This window comes from Eretmochelys imbricata, chromosome 7, assembly GCF_965152235.1.
Source record: "Eretmochelys imbricata isolate rEreImb1 chromosome 7, rEreImb1.hap1, whole genome shotgun sequence".
NCBI lineage: Eukaryota > Metazoa > Chordata > Testudines > Cheloniidae > Eretmochelys > Eretmochelys imbricata.
In genome coordinates this window covers 89,467,308-89,481,829 of record NC_135578.1, presented here as the reverse complement: position 1 = coordinate 89,481,829, position 14,522 = coordinate 89,467,308, and the positions used below count along the sequence as shown (strand labels likewise).

The 14,522-nt window shown below is 39.2% G+C and overlaps 1 protein-coding gene across 2 annotated transcripts in view; it reads left to right on the top strand.

Moving 5' to 3' along the window:
- The window catches only part of PRKG1 (protein kinase cGMP-dependent 1), an 860,670-nt gene that overhangs the window by 333,568 nt on the left and 512,580 nt on the right, over positions 1 to 14,522 (top strand). For both annotated transcript variants that reach the window (XM_077821744.1, XM_077821743.1), the window contains exon 3: positions 3,535 to 3,648. In XM_077821744.1, the coding sequence (XP_077677870.1) occupies positions 3,535 to 3,648 (114 nt within the window). The remainder of the gene's footprint in view (positions 1 to 3,534; positions 3,649 to 14,522) is intronic.

Sequence of the window (14,522 nt, the reverse complement as noted above, 5' to 3'; positions counted from 1 at the left end):
TGATAACAGCATACCTCAGGAAGAGGGGAATTCATATCTTCCTGCATCTGGATGAGGGAAAAGTCCAGAGAAGAAGTCCTCTGTCATGTTCAACTTCACGCTATGCCTACTTGATCATCTAGGCCTAAACAGTGGGAAGTCAGCACTGGTTCCAACTCAAAGAATTGAGTTAATTGTGACCATGCTAAACTTAAGCTCAAGAGCATTTCTACTGGCTGAGCAATTCCAGTCAATTTGCCACCTGTGTCTGGAGCTGCAGTCTTAACCCTAAACCACAGCTGGGTAGGCCATATGATTGTGTGAACACAAGTAGTCCAATATGCCAGGCTGTGCCTGCATCCTCTTCAGATGTGGCTAAAGTCAGTCTATCATCTGATTCGTCATCCCTTGCACAGGTCCAACTTCCCCGCCAGTCCTGGACTCCCTACTGTGACAGACAATTTACAATGTATGCGAGGGCATTCCTTTCAGTCAGTTCCCACCAGCCAGGACTATGGTCACCGATGGCTCCTTACTAGGTGAGGGACAGAATCTGGGATCTCTGACAGTTCAAGGCCTGTGGTCAGAACAGATCTTTGAGCTTCATGCCATCTAGAATGCTTGTTAGATCTTTGATGATCACAGCAGGAACTTAGTTTTCATACTCTCCGACAATACCACTGTAGTGTGTTATGTGAACAGACCAGGGGGAATAGACGCCAGTGTGCTGCAACAAGAAGCAATCAGGACTTCCTTTCTTGTTTCAGGGAAAATATTATCTCTTGGCTAATCATTTACTGGGGAATCAGAATCACCTGGAGGTTCACCTCAGCAGAAATTTCCACCTGAATCACTAGTGGTCTCTGAAGCCCCGTGTCCTGCAGACCATTTTTCAGTTTGGGGAATCCTGATGATTGACCTGTTCCCCATGAGAGATGACAAGAAAGGCTGTTGTTTTGCTCCTGAAGAGTTCTCAGTCCAAGCTCCTTGACTGATGCTTTTCGCTTGAGCTGAGAATCAGCACTACTGTATGGTTTCCCCTCCCATTCTGATCATCCCACAGGCATTTCTCAAGTTGAACTTGCTCTTTCTCATTGCTCCATCATGGCTCAGGCAATGTTGGTTCTCCAGTTCCTCATGTTATCAGTTAAGCTCCTGTATCCCTTCCTCTTTTACCCCAACTTCCCAATTCACTGTCCCAGTCAGGTTTTGCATTCAGCTCTCTGCAATCTCACAATGTGGAAGCTGCATGGTTTGATGAGGAAGAGCTTCTGAACATCATTCCTATCTGGCAAATCTTGCTTAATAATAGGGTGCTCTTATTGGGCCTGATCGCAAGTTACCTTGGCCTGTTATTACAGAATAGTCCGGGTGGAGCTAGTAGTGAGCTGTCTTTGACTGGCCGGGCTGGCTTGCAGCCACTCCAACTGGATAAAGAAGTGAAGAGATAAGCAAGGCCCAAGAGTGTTAAGTGTGGGAATAGAAAGCAATAGTGTTTCCTGCCAGAGCCTGCTTGTGGATGTGTATGCCCCCGAGAAAGAGGTGATGATAAAAATGGCTATGAGAATTGCTTTAGACGAACAGTCTCACCTGCGGACCTTGGCCATGTAGGTGCCCAGGAACTCCCCATGCTGGAGCAGTGCCTGCTATGAGCCCTCAAGGACAAGCTGGAGGGTCCAGGATTGTCTGTAGCAGAAGGGGCATAAGCATTGATTCTTGCTTGCCTGCTTGCGTGCTGGAAAGCATGTATTTAGTAACGTGTGAAGGCTGGGTAGCTTATTGTATTTTGGCAATAAAACCGGTTATACTTACATCTGGTGTGGCTTCATTGAGTGTATCCGAGCCCCCTTTTGGCATGGCAGCTCTCGATCACAGCAGCCTATTCAGCCAAGTGGAAGTGGTTCTCAAAGATGGGCAGTGTAGCTTTTGTGAAAAGAGACCATTAAGATCATCTGGTCTGACCTTCTGCAAAACACAGACCAGATTATTTTATTCAGTAGTTCATGAGTGATGAAGAGTTGAATGGCAATATGGAATTGTCTATTCATTCATAGAGTTTAACGCCCGCAGGGACCACTAGATCATCTAGACTGACCTCCTATATATATCGCAGGCCACCACCACCACCCAGCATCTGAGCACTTAACCCAACAACCAAAATTAGACCAAAGTATTATGACCTATAGAAGAGTAGACTATTATGTGTCACAGGCAGAGAATGGGAGGGAGCAAGGTGCACCAATGCCTGAGGCCCCCACAAAGGCAGGGAGATGATTAAGTGAACTACCCAGATAAGCTGGGCAATAATAATTTCCTCATTATTTTTTAAAGGTTTAGAAGTTTTGTAAACTGTATAATATTTTTGCAAGGGTACTATATATTGATTCCCATAAAATTCACGTTCAACCTTAACTGTGTTTTAATGACCGGGTGGGGGGAATGGGATGTAACTTCTCATATAAATTATAGTTCATGATGCCACTCATGCCTGTTGCACCAGAATTTTCATGATGCATATGAAATTTCACTAATTCTTGCCAGCAGACATTCTGTAGAAAGGTTTTTGCCTGTGGAATTGGGGGAAGAAAGCTACATTTGTAGAACCCTACTCCAGAAAGAGAGCAATAGTTAAGGGGGGGGTGTGTGTGTGTGCATGCATGTGCATGCGTGAGTGTGTAGGTGTTGTTGGGGTTTTTGGTTGGTTGCGTCTTTTTTTCTTCATTATTCACTGCTGTCTTGTTTCCCTTTCTTGTGAGCTTTTGTCTCACTATAAATGGCAACACTGGGCATAATAACCCATGCATTCCCCCCACATTTTACTATACTTACTTTTCATGTTGTCCCTTATGAATCGTACTTCAACACTATTTTTAAACCAGTATGCATATAGTAGGTGATGTGGCTGTTTTCTTTCAGTTTTCCTCCTCTGGCAGTCTTTTCTCAGTAATTATTCGAAGAATATAAATTGGGCACTGACCTCCTTTCTTTCTCCGCAGCCCTTTCTTTTAAATACTCCGTATAGTCCTACTATATGAGTACTGTTGGTAAGCAGATAAAGCAGACTTGTCCGAGAAAGAAAAGATACTCTAAAATGTGAATTAAATAATGACCATGAGTCAAAGTAATTTTCCTTTTGATGATAGCTGCCTTATTCATGGATGAATGTTTCCAAGGATTACTTTTTCTGTTAAAATAGAGCAAAATTAGTCAATATGTTTTTCATGTATGATGTTAAACGTGAATCTCCTGATTTTTAATACAAAACATCTGAGAGAATTTCACTTGAAAGGCTTACGTAAAATAAACTACATGTTGTTCTAGTATGCCATTAAGCTTTTGTCTCCATTAAGAAACTTCAATAATCAATACCTCTTTATAAGCTTTATTTATAAAATAATTGTTTCTAAGGATTATGATATAATTCCCTTTCTGTAACATACTTTTAAATTAGTTTTAGAATTAAAGGATTCTGGATTACATTTTATCTAGAACAAATTTTCAGAACATAGCTGAGAAAGAAGCTTGCAACTTAAAATGGTATTTTTTCCCCCACAGATGGAAAGGTTGAAGTGACAAAAGAAGGCGTGAAACTGTGTACCATGGGACCTGGCAAAGTATTTGGGGAGCTAGCCATCCTTTACAATTGCACCCGGACAGCAACCGTCAAAAGTAAGACAATTTTAGAATTTAAAAGCTTCTGAATATTTACACAGCTATTAATGTTTGACTTGAGTACGCTTAGATCAGTTATCAGTTTCATAGGGGGTTCTTGACTGAAAAACATTATTAAAATATTTCAGTTTTATTAATTCAGTCCCCTTTCTCCAAATTTTGGATATTGTAGCATGAATATGTTGTACCCTGGTATGTGTTTCATTCTTTGCATTTCAGCAGAGTTGAGGTTTTCTTTGCTGGAAGGACTTTATAAAAAAGAAAAGCCAAGTTTCTAACTTCTTAAGTTGTGTTGTATCTGCAATACATTTTCCTCCACTCAAGCTCTTTAAACTCATGAAAATGAAAGAATATTTTCCCATAGGAAACAAAAGGAACTTCAGTAACCAAGTTGTCACCGAAGTATAATGAACTCTCCCTCTTCTGTATGTTGGAGAGGCTGATGGCAGCTAATAGATATAAACTGTTTTGGCATCGTCCACTTTATCATTCCATTGTTTCACTTTCTACTTCTGCTAGGAAAGTCCAACAACGAGCTTCACTGACAGTGATTTCATTTGTTTGGTTTGAACCCCCTGATGAAGCTGCTTATTTTATGCATTAATTTAAGTCTTTTTATGATGATTATTGAGTGCACTATGAGTTTGAAGAAGAAAGGAAGAAAATGTCTCACTTGTGCATGACATTCAGCTCCGACTTTGTTCTAGTAGAAACATCCCACATTTGTATTGTGACTTACGTTAGCTCATACAAAAGTGCAGCCTGTGGCTAATTCAGTGCCTTTTCTTGCTACATTCTGAGGGTTAAGCAGGGGCCCCAAGGATCAGAAGTTTGATAATGAAGAGTCTGGCTAGGAGGGCAAAGACTGAGATAATCATACCATATGACTTCAGGTCTTGAAAACGTGGGTAGTTCTCTTTCTAAGGTTACCATAGGATTTAGTATCTCCGTAGTCTCCCATTGCACTCCAGACCTCCCATTGCACTCCAAGACACATTCTCAGCCAACACACCACAGTGTGGAGCCAAACGTGGCTTTGGTATTGATATGGACACAGAATGGCACGTTCCTGTCTTTATTTTCCCCACTCCATGGCGACGTATTATATGATGAGGATGCTGGAACTTCAAATGTGGTTGCACCAGATAAGAAAATGTCCAGTAGCTTACAGGTTTAGCCTTCAGAAAGAATTCTATAAGAATTGGAGATACGTATTTTTCTGGACAGGTCAATTTCAACTCTATGAAATAGCTAGTTAATGTATATTGGAATGCCCCTGATTCTAAAAGTCCTTTTTTCGCAACACAAGCTGACAAGCAACTGGATGGTGCTCATCCCCATGTTAAATTCAGTTGCCATTTTCCATTGTTCCTCTGTAAAACAATGTGTTCTATGAACATGCTGTGCAAAAATGTGTTGAGAGGTGTGAGGGAAATTTTTACCTCATACATGAGAACTTTTTTAAAAAAATGTGTCATGTAAAATGAGATTACAAGAGGTCATTCAGACTTGTGTTCACACATTCAGAACCAGGGATGGTAAAATACACTGACAGCCCTTTCTGATCTTGAAAATAAGAGGATGGTGATGACCTGTGAAATATAGACTCACAAGGTTTCTATAAGAGATAACAAATAAAGAATACTTTTGTTTTAAAGACTATCTTAAGGCAGTGGTGGTAGATAGGTAATTGGAAGAGTATGGAAGAAAAAGGTAATATAGAAACCAATGAGACATGTCAGACTCTATGTGGAAGAAAAAAAATTGAAAATCCCCAGCCTAAAAAAAAAAAGCAGAATTATGGCAGAAATAACAGAAAGGTAAAGGTAGTTAAATGTCCTGGAAAACCAAAGCTCTTCACAGTCACAGACAGTGTGGCCCAAGTAATCAGTGATATGTCATTGCAAGAGAATGGGAATGAGAAGAAGACAATGAATTTCTAAAATAGAAAATAAGGAGATAGTTGTTTGTTTGTTATCATTAATGTTGACTTTTGTATGCTGTTCATTTCCAGCCAGCAAATGAACAGACAAAAAAACAGTAACTGTATTGCTAGTCATTGTTCGTTTTATTATACTTATTATTTCTCACTCTGTCCTTTTTCATTAGCCTTCTTCTAAATTGTTGATTGGTGCCTACTTGTAACTGCATCTTTCTTTGCTTATTAAATTAGGGGCACTAGTAAAGTCGGTCCTATTGCCACCCTGAAAGACCTTTTCCTTAAGAAAGAAGTAGGAAGCATTATTATTAAGCATTCTCTTGCTTTCCCACTGGCATATTAAAATGGTAGTAATTATGCACCTTCTTCTGTAGGCAGCTGTTGTGAATGTAATCTCATTTAGAATGCTAACAAGTGACTTTAATGCAATTTCTCTCTCTCATTATTGCACTAGTAAGTGAGTAGCAGTCATGACTATAATCAGCTCTATATCCTTTCAAGTCTAGTGACATGTGAGGTCACCATTTGACTTTTTTGGAGCCATTTTGGCTAGACCTACATGTATATATCCACGATTTTTAGGTGCATGGAACAGTTTAGGAGACATTATTGACTAATAAAGTTAAATTATAACAATAACCACTGACAATCTTATTAAAATATCTGTGGGTTTTTTATTTTTTCTGTGTTTAAACAATAAGAAAACATACTTGTTAAAACTCTAGAAAGTTAAGTGCTAGTAAAAATGATAAGTCTGAGGGGAATGATTCAGCTGAAACAAGTACCTTGGAGAGTAAGTTGCTAATCCTTTATTTGAGGAAGTAGGTTGACTGAATAACTGTGATGAAAGTAAACATTCATCTGATTTTACTGATGGTGATTATAAAATATACCAAGGGACATATTTTGTCTTTTATGAAAAAAAGTTAAAAGAAAAACTTTCTGTTGTAAACCACTGTCCCCATGCCTCTCCCTCCTCCTATTCAGGACCTCAAACTTAACCATGAGCAGATTAAATTTGGCAATCCCAACCATACCAGAAATAACTACTTATAAAGTTTGTAAAAGCAAATTTTAATAAAAGGTACAACACTTTAAATACACTCACACATGAATGTGATGAATGAACCTGTCTTACTGATGAAAGGTGTTCCGCAGCTGGTTAAAATAGGGAAATAAACAGATTTAAGTCTCTTGTGATCAACTGGTGAATGCAATTCTTTTTTTCATCACTTCCAATTAAAAGTAACTTGACATGCGATATAAAAGAAAGAAATTGTGATGAAAATGTTCAAGGCTCTGACAACTAAATATAGGAAATCCTTCAGCAACAACCAAAATCTGCTGATTTCCTAGCTAGATAGAGAATTGCAGGGAGCTCTCACAGAAGAGGCCTGTCATTTTGTCTTGCCATGGCCCAGGCTTAAATTATAAAGACAGATGAGACTACTATGATCATCTAGTCTGACCTTCTGTATACCACGGGTGATAGGACTTCCCAGAATGAATTTGTTTGTACTACAGCATATCTTTTGGGAAAAAAAAACAGCCATTTAGATTCTCCATTACTGGATACGTTTATCACAATGCTTGGTAAGCTATTCCAATGGTTAGCTATCCTCATTGTTAAAAATTTACTCTTTACTTTTAGTCTGAATTTGTCTAGCTTCAATTTTCAGCCACTGGAACTTGTTATACTTAAGTGTGGTGGAATGAAGGGTCATCTATGCTCAGATATTTTTGTTCTTTATGTAGGTCTGTGATCAAGCCACCCCTTAACCTTCTCTTTGTTTAGATAGACTCAAGCAGCTCAACTTGTTTATAACAATAATGTATATTTTCTATTCCTTTAATAATTCTCGTGGCTCTTCTTTGAAACCTCTCCAATTTGTCAGCATCCTTCTTGAATTATGAGCACCAGAACTGGACACAGTATTCCATTGATGGCCATGCCAGTGCCAAATACAGAGGTAATATAACCTTCGTAATCAAGATTCTTCTATTTATACATCCAAGGATTGCATTAGCTCTTTTGGCTATGGATTTGCACTGGGAGTACATGTTCAACTGATTATCCACCAAGAGCCCCAAGTCCTTTTCAGAGCCACTGTTTTCCGTGACAGAGTTCCACCATCCTGCAAACCTACATTGTTTGTTTGTTCTTAGATATGACTTTATTTAACCATATAAAAACACACATTGTTTCCTTGCATCCAGGTTACTGAGCAACCTGGAAAGCCCTATATCAGAGACCTATCCTCTTTATTATTTACTATTCCTGCAATCTTTGTGCCATCTGCAACATTTATCATAAATGGTTTTGTTTTCTTCCAGTTCATTAATAAAAATATTAAATAACATAAGGCTAAGAACCAGTCCCTGTATGACACTGCTAGAAACACCTAATCAGTGCTGCTAAGTAAACATCAGATTGAATGAAGGTGTGATTCACTGGGAAAATAGTCCTAAGCAGGGTTTGAAGTTCCCTGGGGTGCTGATGAGATTTCCTGATCATTCCTGCCTGGTTATTCAGTTCCCTCATGAAGTCTGAAGCAAGAAGAAATTAATCCCTTTCTTCCTTGTGCTCAGTATTACCAATTTCCAAGCTGTCTGATGAATGCTTCTACCCCATTATGCATGAACCGATCATTCATATTCTGTCCTGAGAGAACAGCTCCACTCGTTAGATGTCATCAAGGTAAGCTAAGCATGCCACCCAAGATAAATTATTGAAGGTTTTAGAAAGGGTTGGTAGCTGATCATTCAGAGAAACCAGCACGTGTACTCTGAATTCAGAGTGTCAAACTGGTACTTCATCTAATAAGTGCCACCTCACATTAGTATTACAGGAGTTGCAGCTGCAGGAAACTCATGCCATTGCAGAGCAATTTAAACTGTCCAGAATTCATTGGATGACCTTTATTGAAGCTCACTAGTAGCACACATTTTTAAACACTTTCTTAGAAGCACAAGCCTGATGGTCTATGAAACAGTGAAACTATGAGACATAGGTACAATGTTTGAGATCTGTGTAATAAGGATTTTGTTCTTACTTGTTGCATTGGCACCATGCATGGGCACTGCACCACATCACTCCGGCTGAAAGTGAGAATCTTTGACTACTCCATGAAATGTCCTGAATCTGCATTCACCTGTTGTGTGTCCTAGCATAAAAGAGGATATTGTCTTCAGTAGAAACACCAGAAATATACCTTATAAGGGCAGGCTTAGCACCAGAGCCTTCAGTTGACTGACTTATCAAGATAATTTGCTGAAAAGTCACTTTTCCTGAGAATTGAAAGCTGTTGTTCTTAGACATCCTTGGTCATCTTATTAATAAGACATGAAAGTATAATCAGCAACGTAAGTGTTTTCAGTTTGGTAGATATTTTATGCCTCCGATAGCTTTTAAAGTCATATCTATTGTGCAGGAAAGGATAAGAGCTTTTGAGAGGTGTACACCTTACGTTGCAAGCTATTTGTAGAGATACCGGCTCAGTTGTCTGAAATATATATGAATATTGACATTTCCAATTTGAGAAATCTAGTCTTTTTTTTTTCTCCAATGTTTTCCATGACTGATGTTTGGTCTCTAAATATCACAATATCTTTGAAGGTTTCCTACTCTTGGCATCCAGCAGTTCAGAACACACTATGGTTTCAAATCAATTGTTGTATAATCAGTTTTCATTATATTTCAACATTTTTCTTTTTTTTCCTTTGAGCTGGCATTGGGACAAGTTGCCACTGTCCTTTTCACAAAATGTCCTACCTTCTTTGAATGAGAATAAAGTTCCAACAAATATTCAATTGCATATGCAATGCAGTCATATAATGCTCAACAGCACCTTGGGGCCTCATGTGTTGATATGTCACAAAATGTGAACAATCTCGTCATGTTTCTTTGTATGGATACTTCCACTTTGATTTTGTCCATAATAATGTTATTAATGGGGCTACATTCTGTGTTAGTCTACACTGATCCATTAGCGAGGATTCTCAGTTTACAATATAATGGCCTTAAAGGGGTAAACCATTACAGAGCTTATATATCTCTTTAAAAATAGCTTAAGATGCATTGAATTTATATTTTTTTGCAGGCAATCTGGGACACTACTTACCCTACACATTTTAGTCGCAACCAACATATTGGGAAATCTAATCTAAGGGAACTACTACAGATATTTCTTTATTCAATTAATATTTAGCACAATATTGTGAAAGTTTAAAGGAGGGTAGGTTTTAGTCTTAAGGATGAGAGAAGAAATAGGGTCTTTTGCACTCCACCAGCATAAGCTGGCTGTAGTGGTAATTTAACCAATGTAAGGGTGAACTGCCTTTTGGTGGCACAGAGCTAGAACAGGGGCTCTTACAAAACTCAATATCCATGTTTCCAGTGAAGCAGAGAAAAGGGAGTTTAATCAAGATATCCCGTGCTATTCTAAGCCTCAGATGCAATATTGGTCCCTTGTAGCTGTTGTAGCCAAACGTAACTTACAGCATCGTAGAATAGCTCAAAAATGATGAAGGAGTAATGGCCGGCACAGAGCACCATCAGAATCCAGGGAGTGCAAAGGAGAGACTTAAGCTATTTTTGACCATCACCCTAAGACTTATGTTCTATACAGAGGATCTGGCCTATTGAATTCAATGTACCAAGATCATTTTGACTTCAGAGGAGATGTTGGCCAAATTAGACCATTTTATTGGGAAAAAAAATCATTCGTTCTCACAACCTAAGGTGCAAAATTTAAGTTAGAAATTAGGTGAGGAAGCAATGATACCATAAACTCTTCCTAAAGAAAAGGAAATTATGCCAAAAATTTTAAAATAGGAATGTGAACAAGCTCCTATATCCATACTTAAGTGCCTAAAGTATTAGTGTGCAGATTGAAGTTTTGATACCCAACAGCTCCTATTGACCTCAATGGGTACTGCTGAGTGCTTGGCATTTTTGAAAATCTGGCCATTTATTTAGATACCTAAATATGATTTTGGAAGCCTAATTTTAGCGTCATAATTTTGAAATTTTTCTTTTGGTTTGCAAATACTAGAGCAAAAAGAGGATGTGGAGAGTCCCCTTTATATGTCTCCAAGTGTGTCATTATCATGGTTTTTCTCAAGTACTTTGCTGGCCCATGATTTCACTTTCACCACAAATACCTCTAAAGCAAAACTAACTACTCTTCTTGAATTGTGTTTCACTCAAAGTTCTTTCAAGGCCAAAATACAAAACTTGAAGCTGCAGACAGCTGAAAGTAGAAACATAGCAGAAAGGACTGAACTTCAACAGTGTTTGCCTTCTTCCCTTGTTCCTTGAAATCATGAGAACTCATGTTGAAATTACCAACCTGATCCTAGTAGTATGCCAGAATAAAGGGAAAACAGCCTCGGTTTTTAATTTCTGCAGATATGCATCGCTCTATATTTGGTAGTCACTTTAACCCGCTGCATGGAGCAACGTTTGTCACAGATAGACTTCTGATCACCTATATATCCTACATTATTATTGCATCATCTACATGGGAAACTACTTTAACTTCTTAAAACGGTAACAGTTAAAACTGTAGTTTCAGGTCACTCAGAGACCACATTGTTTGCAGGATTAATTCTAAAAAGAGCATTTTAGTATTTTATTAGTATTCTGCATAGCAAATGTGGATTTTTTTGTTTGTTTTATTTGTAGCTACAATACTTATGCCAAATAAATGTATTCTAAGGAGCAAGATAGCAATAGGATTCTTAATATTTCACTCCAGAATCACCGGCTCAAATTTGACAGATTGAGATGGTGACTAAGAGGTCTTGTCCCCTAGAGACTGTTCAAAATGAGCAGGTAGACAAGTGTCTGCACCACAAAAACACCATTGCAACTGACGCTAATCAGCAATCTTGCTGGCAGATCCAACAGAGGACGAAGACTGGGTATATTATTGGTTGGTATGAATAAGCCTACTCATCTCCAAAAGTAGCTTGCCAAATCATGAGAAAGCAAATTGGTGCAGTAGCTTGCACTGTCCATGTTGTACTTGCTTCATGACTTTGGATTTCTGACTGGACCAGAGACCTTTACAATACTGTTTTCTTCACATCCTTTTATAGCCCCACTTCCTCCAAGCTATTTCTGCCTACTCCTGAACAATACGTAGTGGCTTCCCTTTGCACCTAACCTTATAAGTTAAGTTGTTGTATGAGGCGAAGAGCTACTAAGTGGTTGTACATTTAAGCATCTCTGAACACTGTTCATCAGCTGAGTGTTGGAACAAAGCCAGAAGTCAAAATTCAGTTGTTGTTTAGAGAGGAATTCCATTGCTCTTCCAATACCAGCAACATATGCAGCTATTAGCAGAAGCAGGCCAGGATTAAATAATTTTGGGGTCTAGTGCATTATGGAAATGAACCTTATGCATACTTTACATAAACTAGAAAGCAAAGCATCCTTTCCCCACACATATGGCACCTTTGAGCACCAAATACCCCTACAACCCTGCACCAGCCCCCACTTATCCTGACAGCCCACATGCACATCTCAGCTGCCCTGACATACACCCTGCTCACCAGACTTCACCCTGCAACCCTCCAACACTCCCCATTCACCCCATAGCCCATGAACAACTCATTCTCAGCCCCCCACTGACTCATCCCCATTCATCCCCACCTACTTTGCTCAGAGCTCCACTCCTTCCCTAGGCTAGGGTGGCTCCACTTTCTCCCAGCACCAATCCTGCACTCACATGGCCCCAAGCCACTCGGGTTTGGCATGGCTGCCTCCATCATGCTGGAGGAGTGGCTGGCCCAAACTTGAGTGAGCAGTGTTGCAACCCAACACAGTGGTTTGGCCTGGCTGCTCCTCCATCATGATGATGATAGGGAGAGGGCCAGTGAGACTAAGCCAAATTTGAGTAAGTGGTTGTGTGACACATGGTGTCACAGAGCCAATCAGTTTTTTCATTAGCTTTTGTTTTGTTTAGTTGTCTTCCCTCCCCACAAGTCACTGGGGCCTCCTGAGATAGGGGCACTGTGTAAGAACACCAAGTACAGTTTGTGTGTGTATGGGGGTGGAGGGGGTGAGAAAACCTGGATTTGTACTGGAAATGGCCCACCTTGATTATCATGCAGGGAGAGTGGTCACTTTGGATAAGCTATTACCAGCAGGAGAGTGAGTTTGTGTGTGTGGTTTTTGGAGGGGGGGGGGGTGAGAGAACCTGGATTTGTGCAGGAAATGGCCCACCTTGATTATCATACACATTGTGAAGAGAGTGGTCACTTTGGATGGGCTATTACCAGAAGAGAGTTAGTTTGGGGGGGGGGGGGCGGAGGGTGAGAAAACCTGGATTTGTGCTGGAAATGGCCCAACTTGATGATCACTTTAGATAAGCTATAACCAGCAGGACAGTGGGGTGGGAGGAGGAATTGTTTCATGATCTCTGTGTGTATATAATGTCTGCTGCAGTTTCCACGGTAGGCATCCGATGAAGTGAGCTGTAGCTCACGAAAGCTCATGCTCAAATAAATTGGTTAGTCTCTAAGGTGCCACAAGTACTCCTTTTCTTTTTGCAAGTACACATTGGTTAATCTGGGCCTGAGCAGAAGAATGTGGTTTGAATGAAAGGGATTCAGGGAAAGTCATGTGGAAAGACTCCTGGTATAGACACACCTTGGCTGCACACAGCCCAGTCGCTCTCAACTCAGTCACATGCTGAGCTACATAATTCAAAGCCACCCAGAAAACCAGTTGGAAGGACAACATAGAACAATCAACTCCCCTATTACAGAGTCATGAACCTTGGATACAAGCAAGATAGTGTCCTTGAGGGGGATGGAGTGTATGTAAGAAAGACACTGACTTCCCCCTTTGTCAATTCTCCAGACTATACTTTTTATTTGTTATTTGGATCATGACCTATAAGACCTACAAACAAATCTGCTGTGATGTATAACATTTTGCTAACACAAAACTTAACAGTAACAAATATTTTGTGAAAGTGAAAAATTAAAATCTAGTTGCTGAATGAGAACTCAGTTCAAAAAGTGAGAAACCTAAAAATCTTAGAAAAATACTATTAGGTAGGGATAAAAGGAGAGGTCAGAGCAGATATTTTACTTCTAATGCAGCATACTAATTCACAGATTACACAAGCGTAATATTTTATGATATAGATGCTTCTAAATAAGAAACTGAAACAGCATGCATTCCAGGCGACTGACAGAGAAAACAATTAATTATAAATGCAGTTATCATCTCTAGGTGTAATGAGGAAGAGTGATCCTGCACTGTCATACTTCTTCCACCACCCTGGAGAAAAAATGAGGTTAATAGATAAAACCTTGCTAATTAGGAACTTTCTCTACATCCTGTTAGGGAACTAAGTAAAGGAAAACTTTGTTCTGCTTATTCCTCTGAAAGCAGAGCCTTATTTACCACTGGAAGAATCAGAAAGAGAGCGAGAGACCAAGATAGATAATGTAAAAATTGAAAGTGACTCTATTTATGAGGAAACATTAACAATGAAGCAGTAGCAGGTAGTGAGTCAAAGTGAAAAAGTCAACTTGTATGTATAATCAAGCTTTTTAAAAAAATCAATATTTGATAAAGGAGTAGACTTGTTTAGCCAATGCAAATTTGTTTCACATGAACAATATGCAATAGTTGTTATGACTCTTAAAGAATAATCCCAATAGCTCTAACACTCAAGTAAAATTTGAGAACAAAATAGCGTTAAGAATGGAATAGATTATCAATGCACAAAAGAAAGATGTTTTGTGTGTTTAAGAGATGTCCTCTGTGGCCAAATTACACTTTTTGGAGTAGGCATAATTCTTTAAATATATATATATATAATAAATATATATATCCATTGCCCCTTCATGAACTACAAACCTGCAGATGTAACTGTACTGAATTCAGAGGGGGCTACGCTTAGCCTGAACT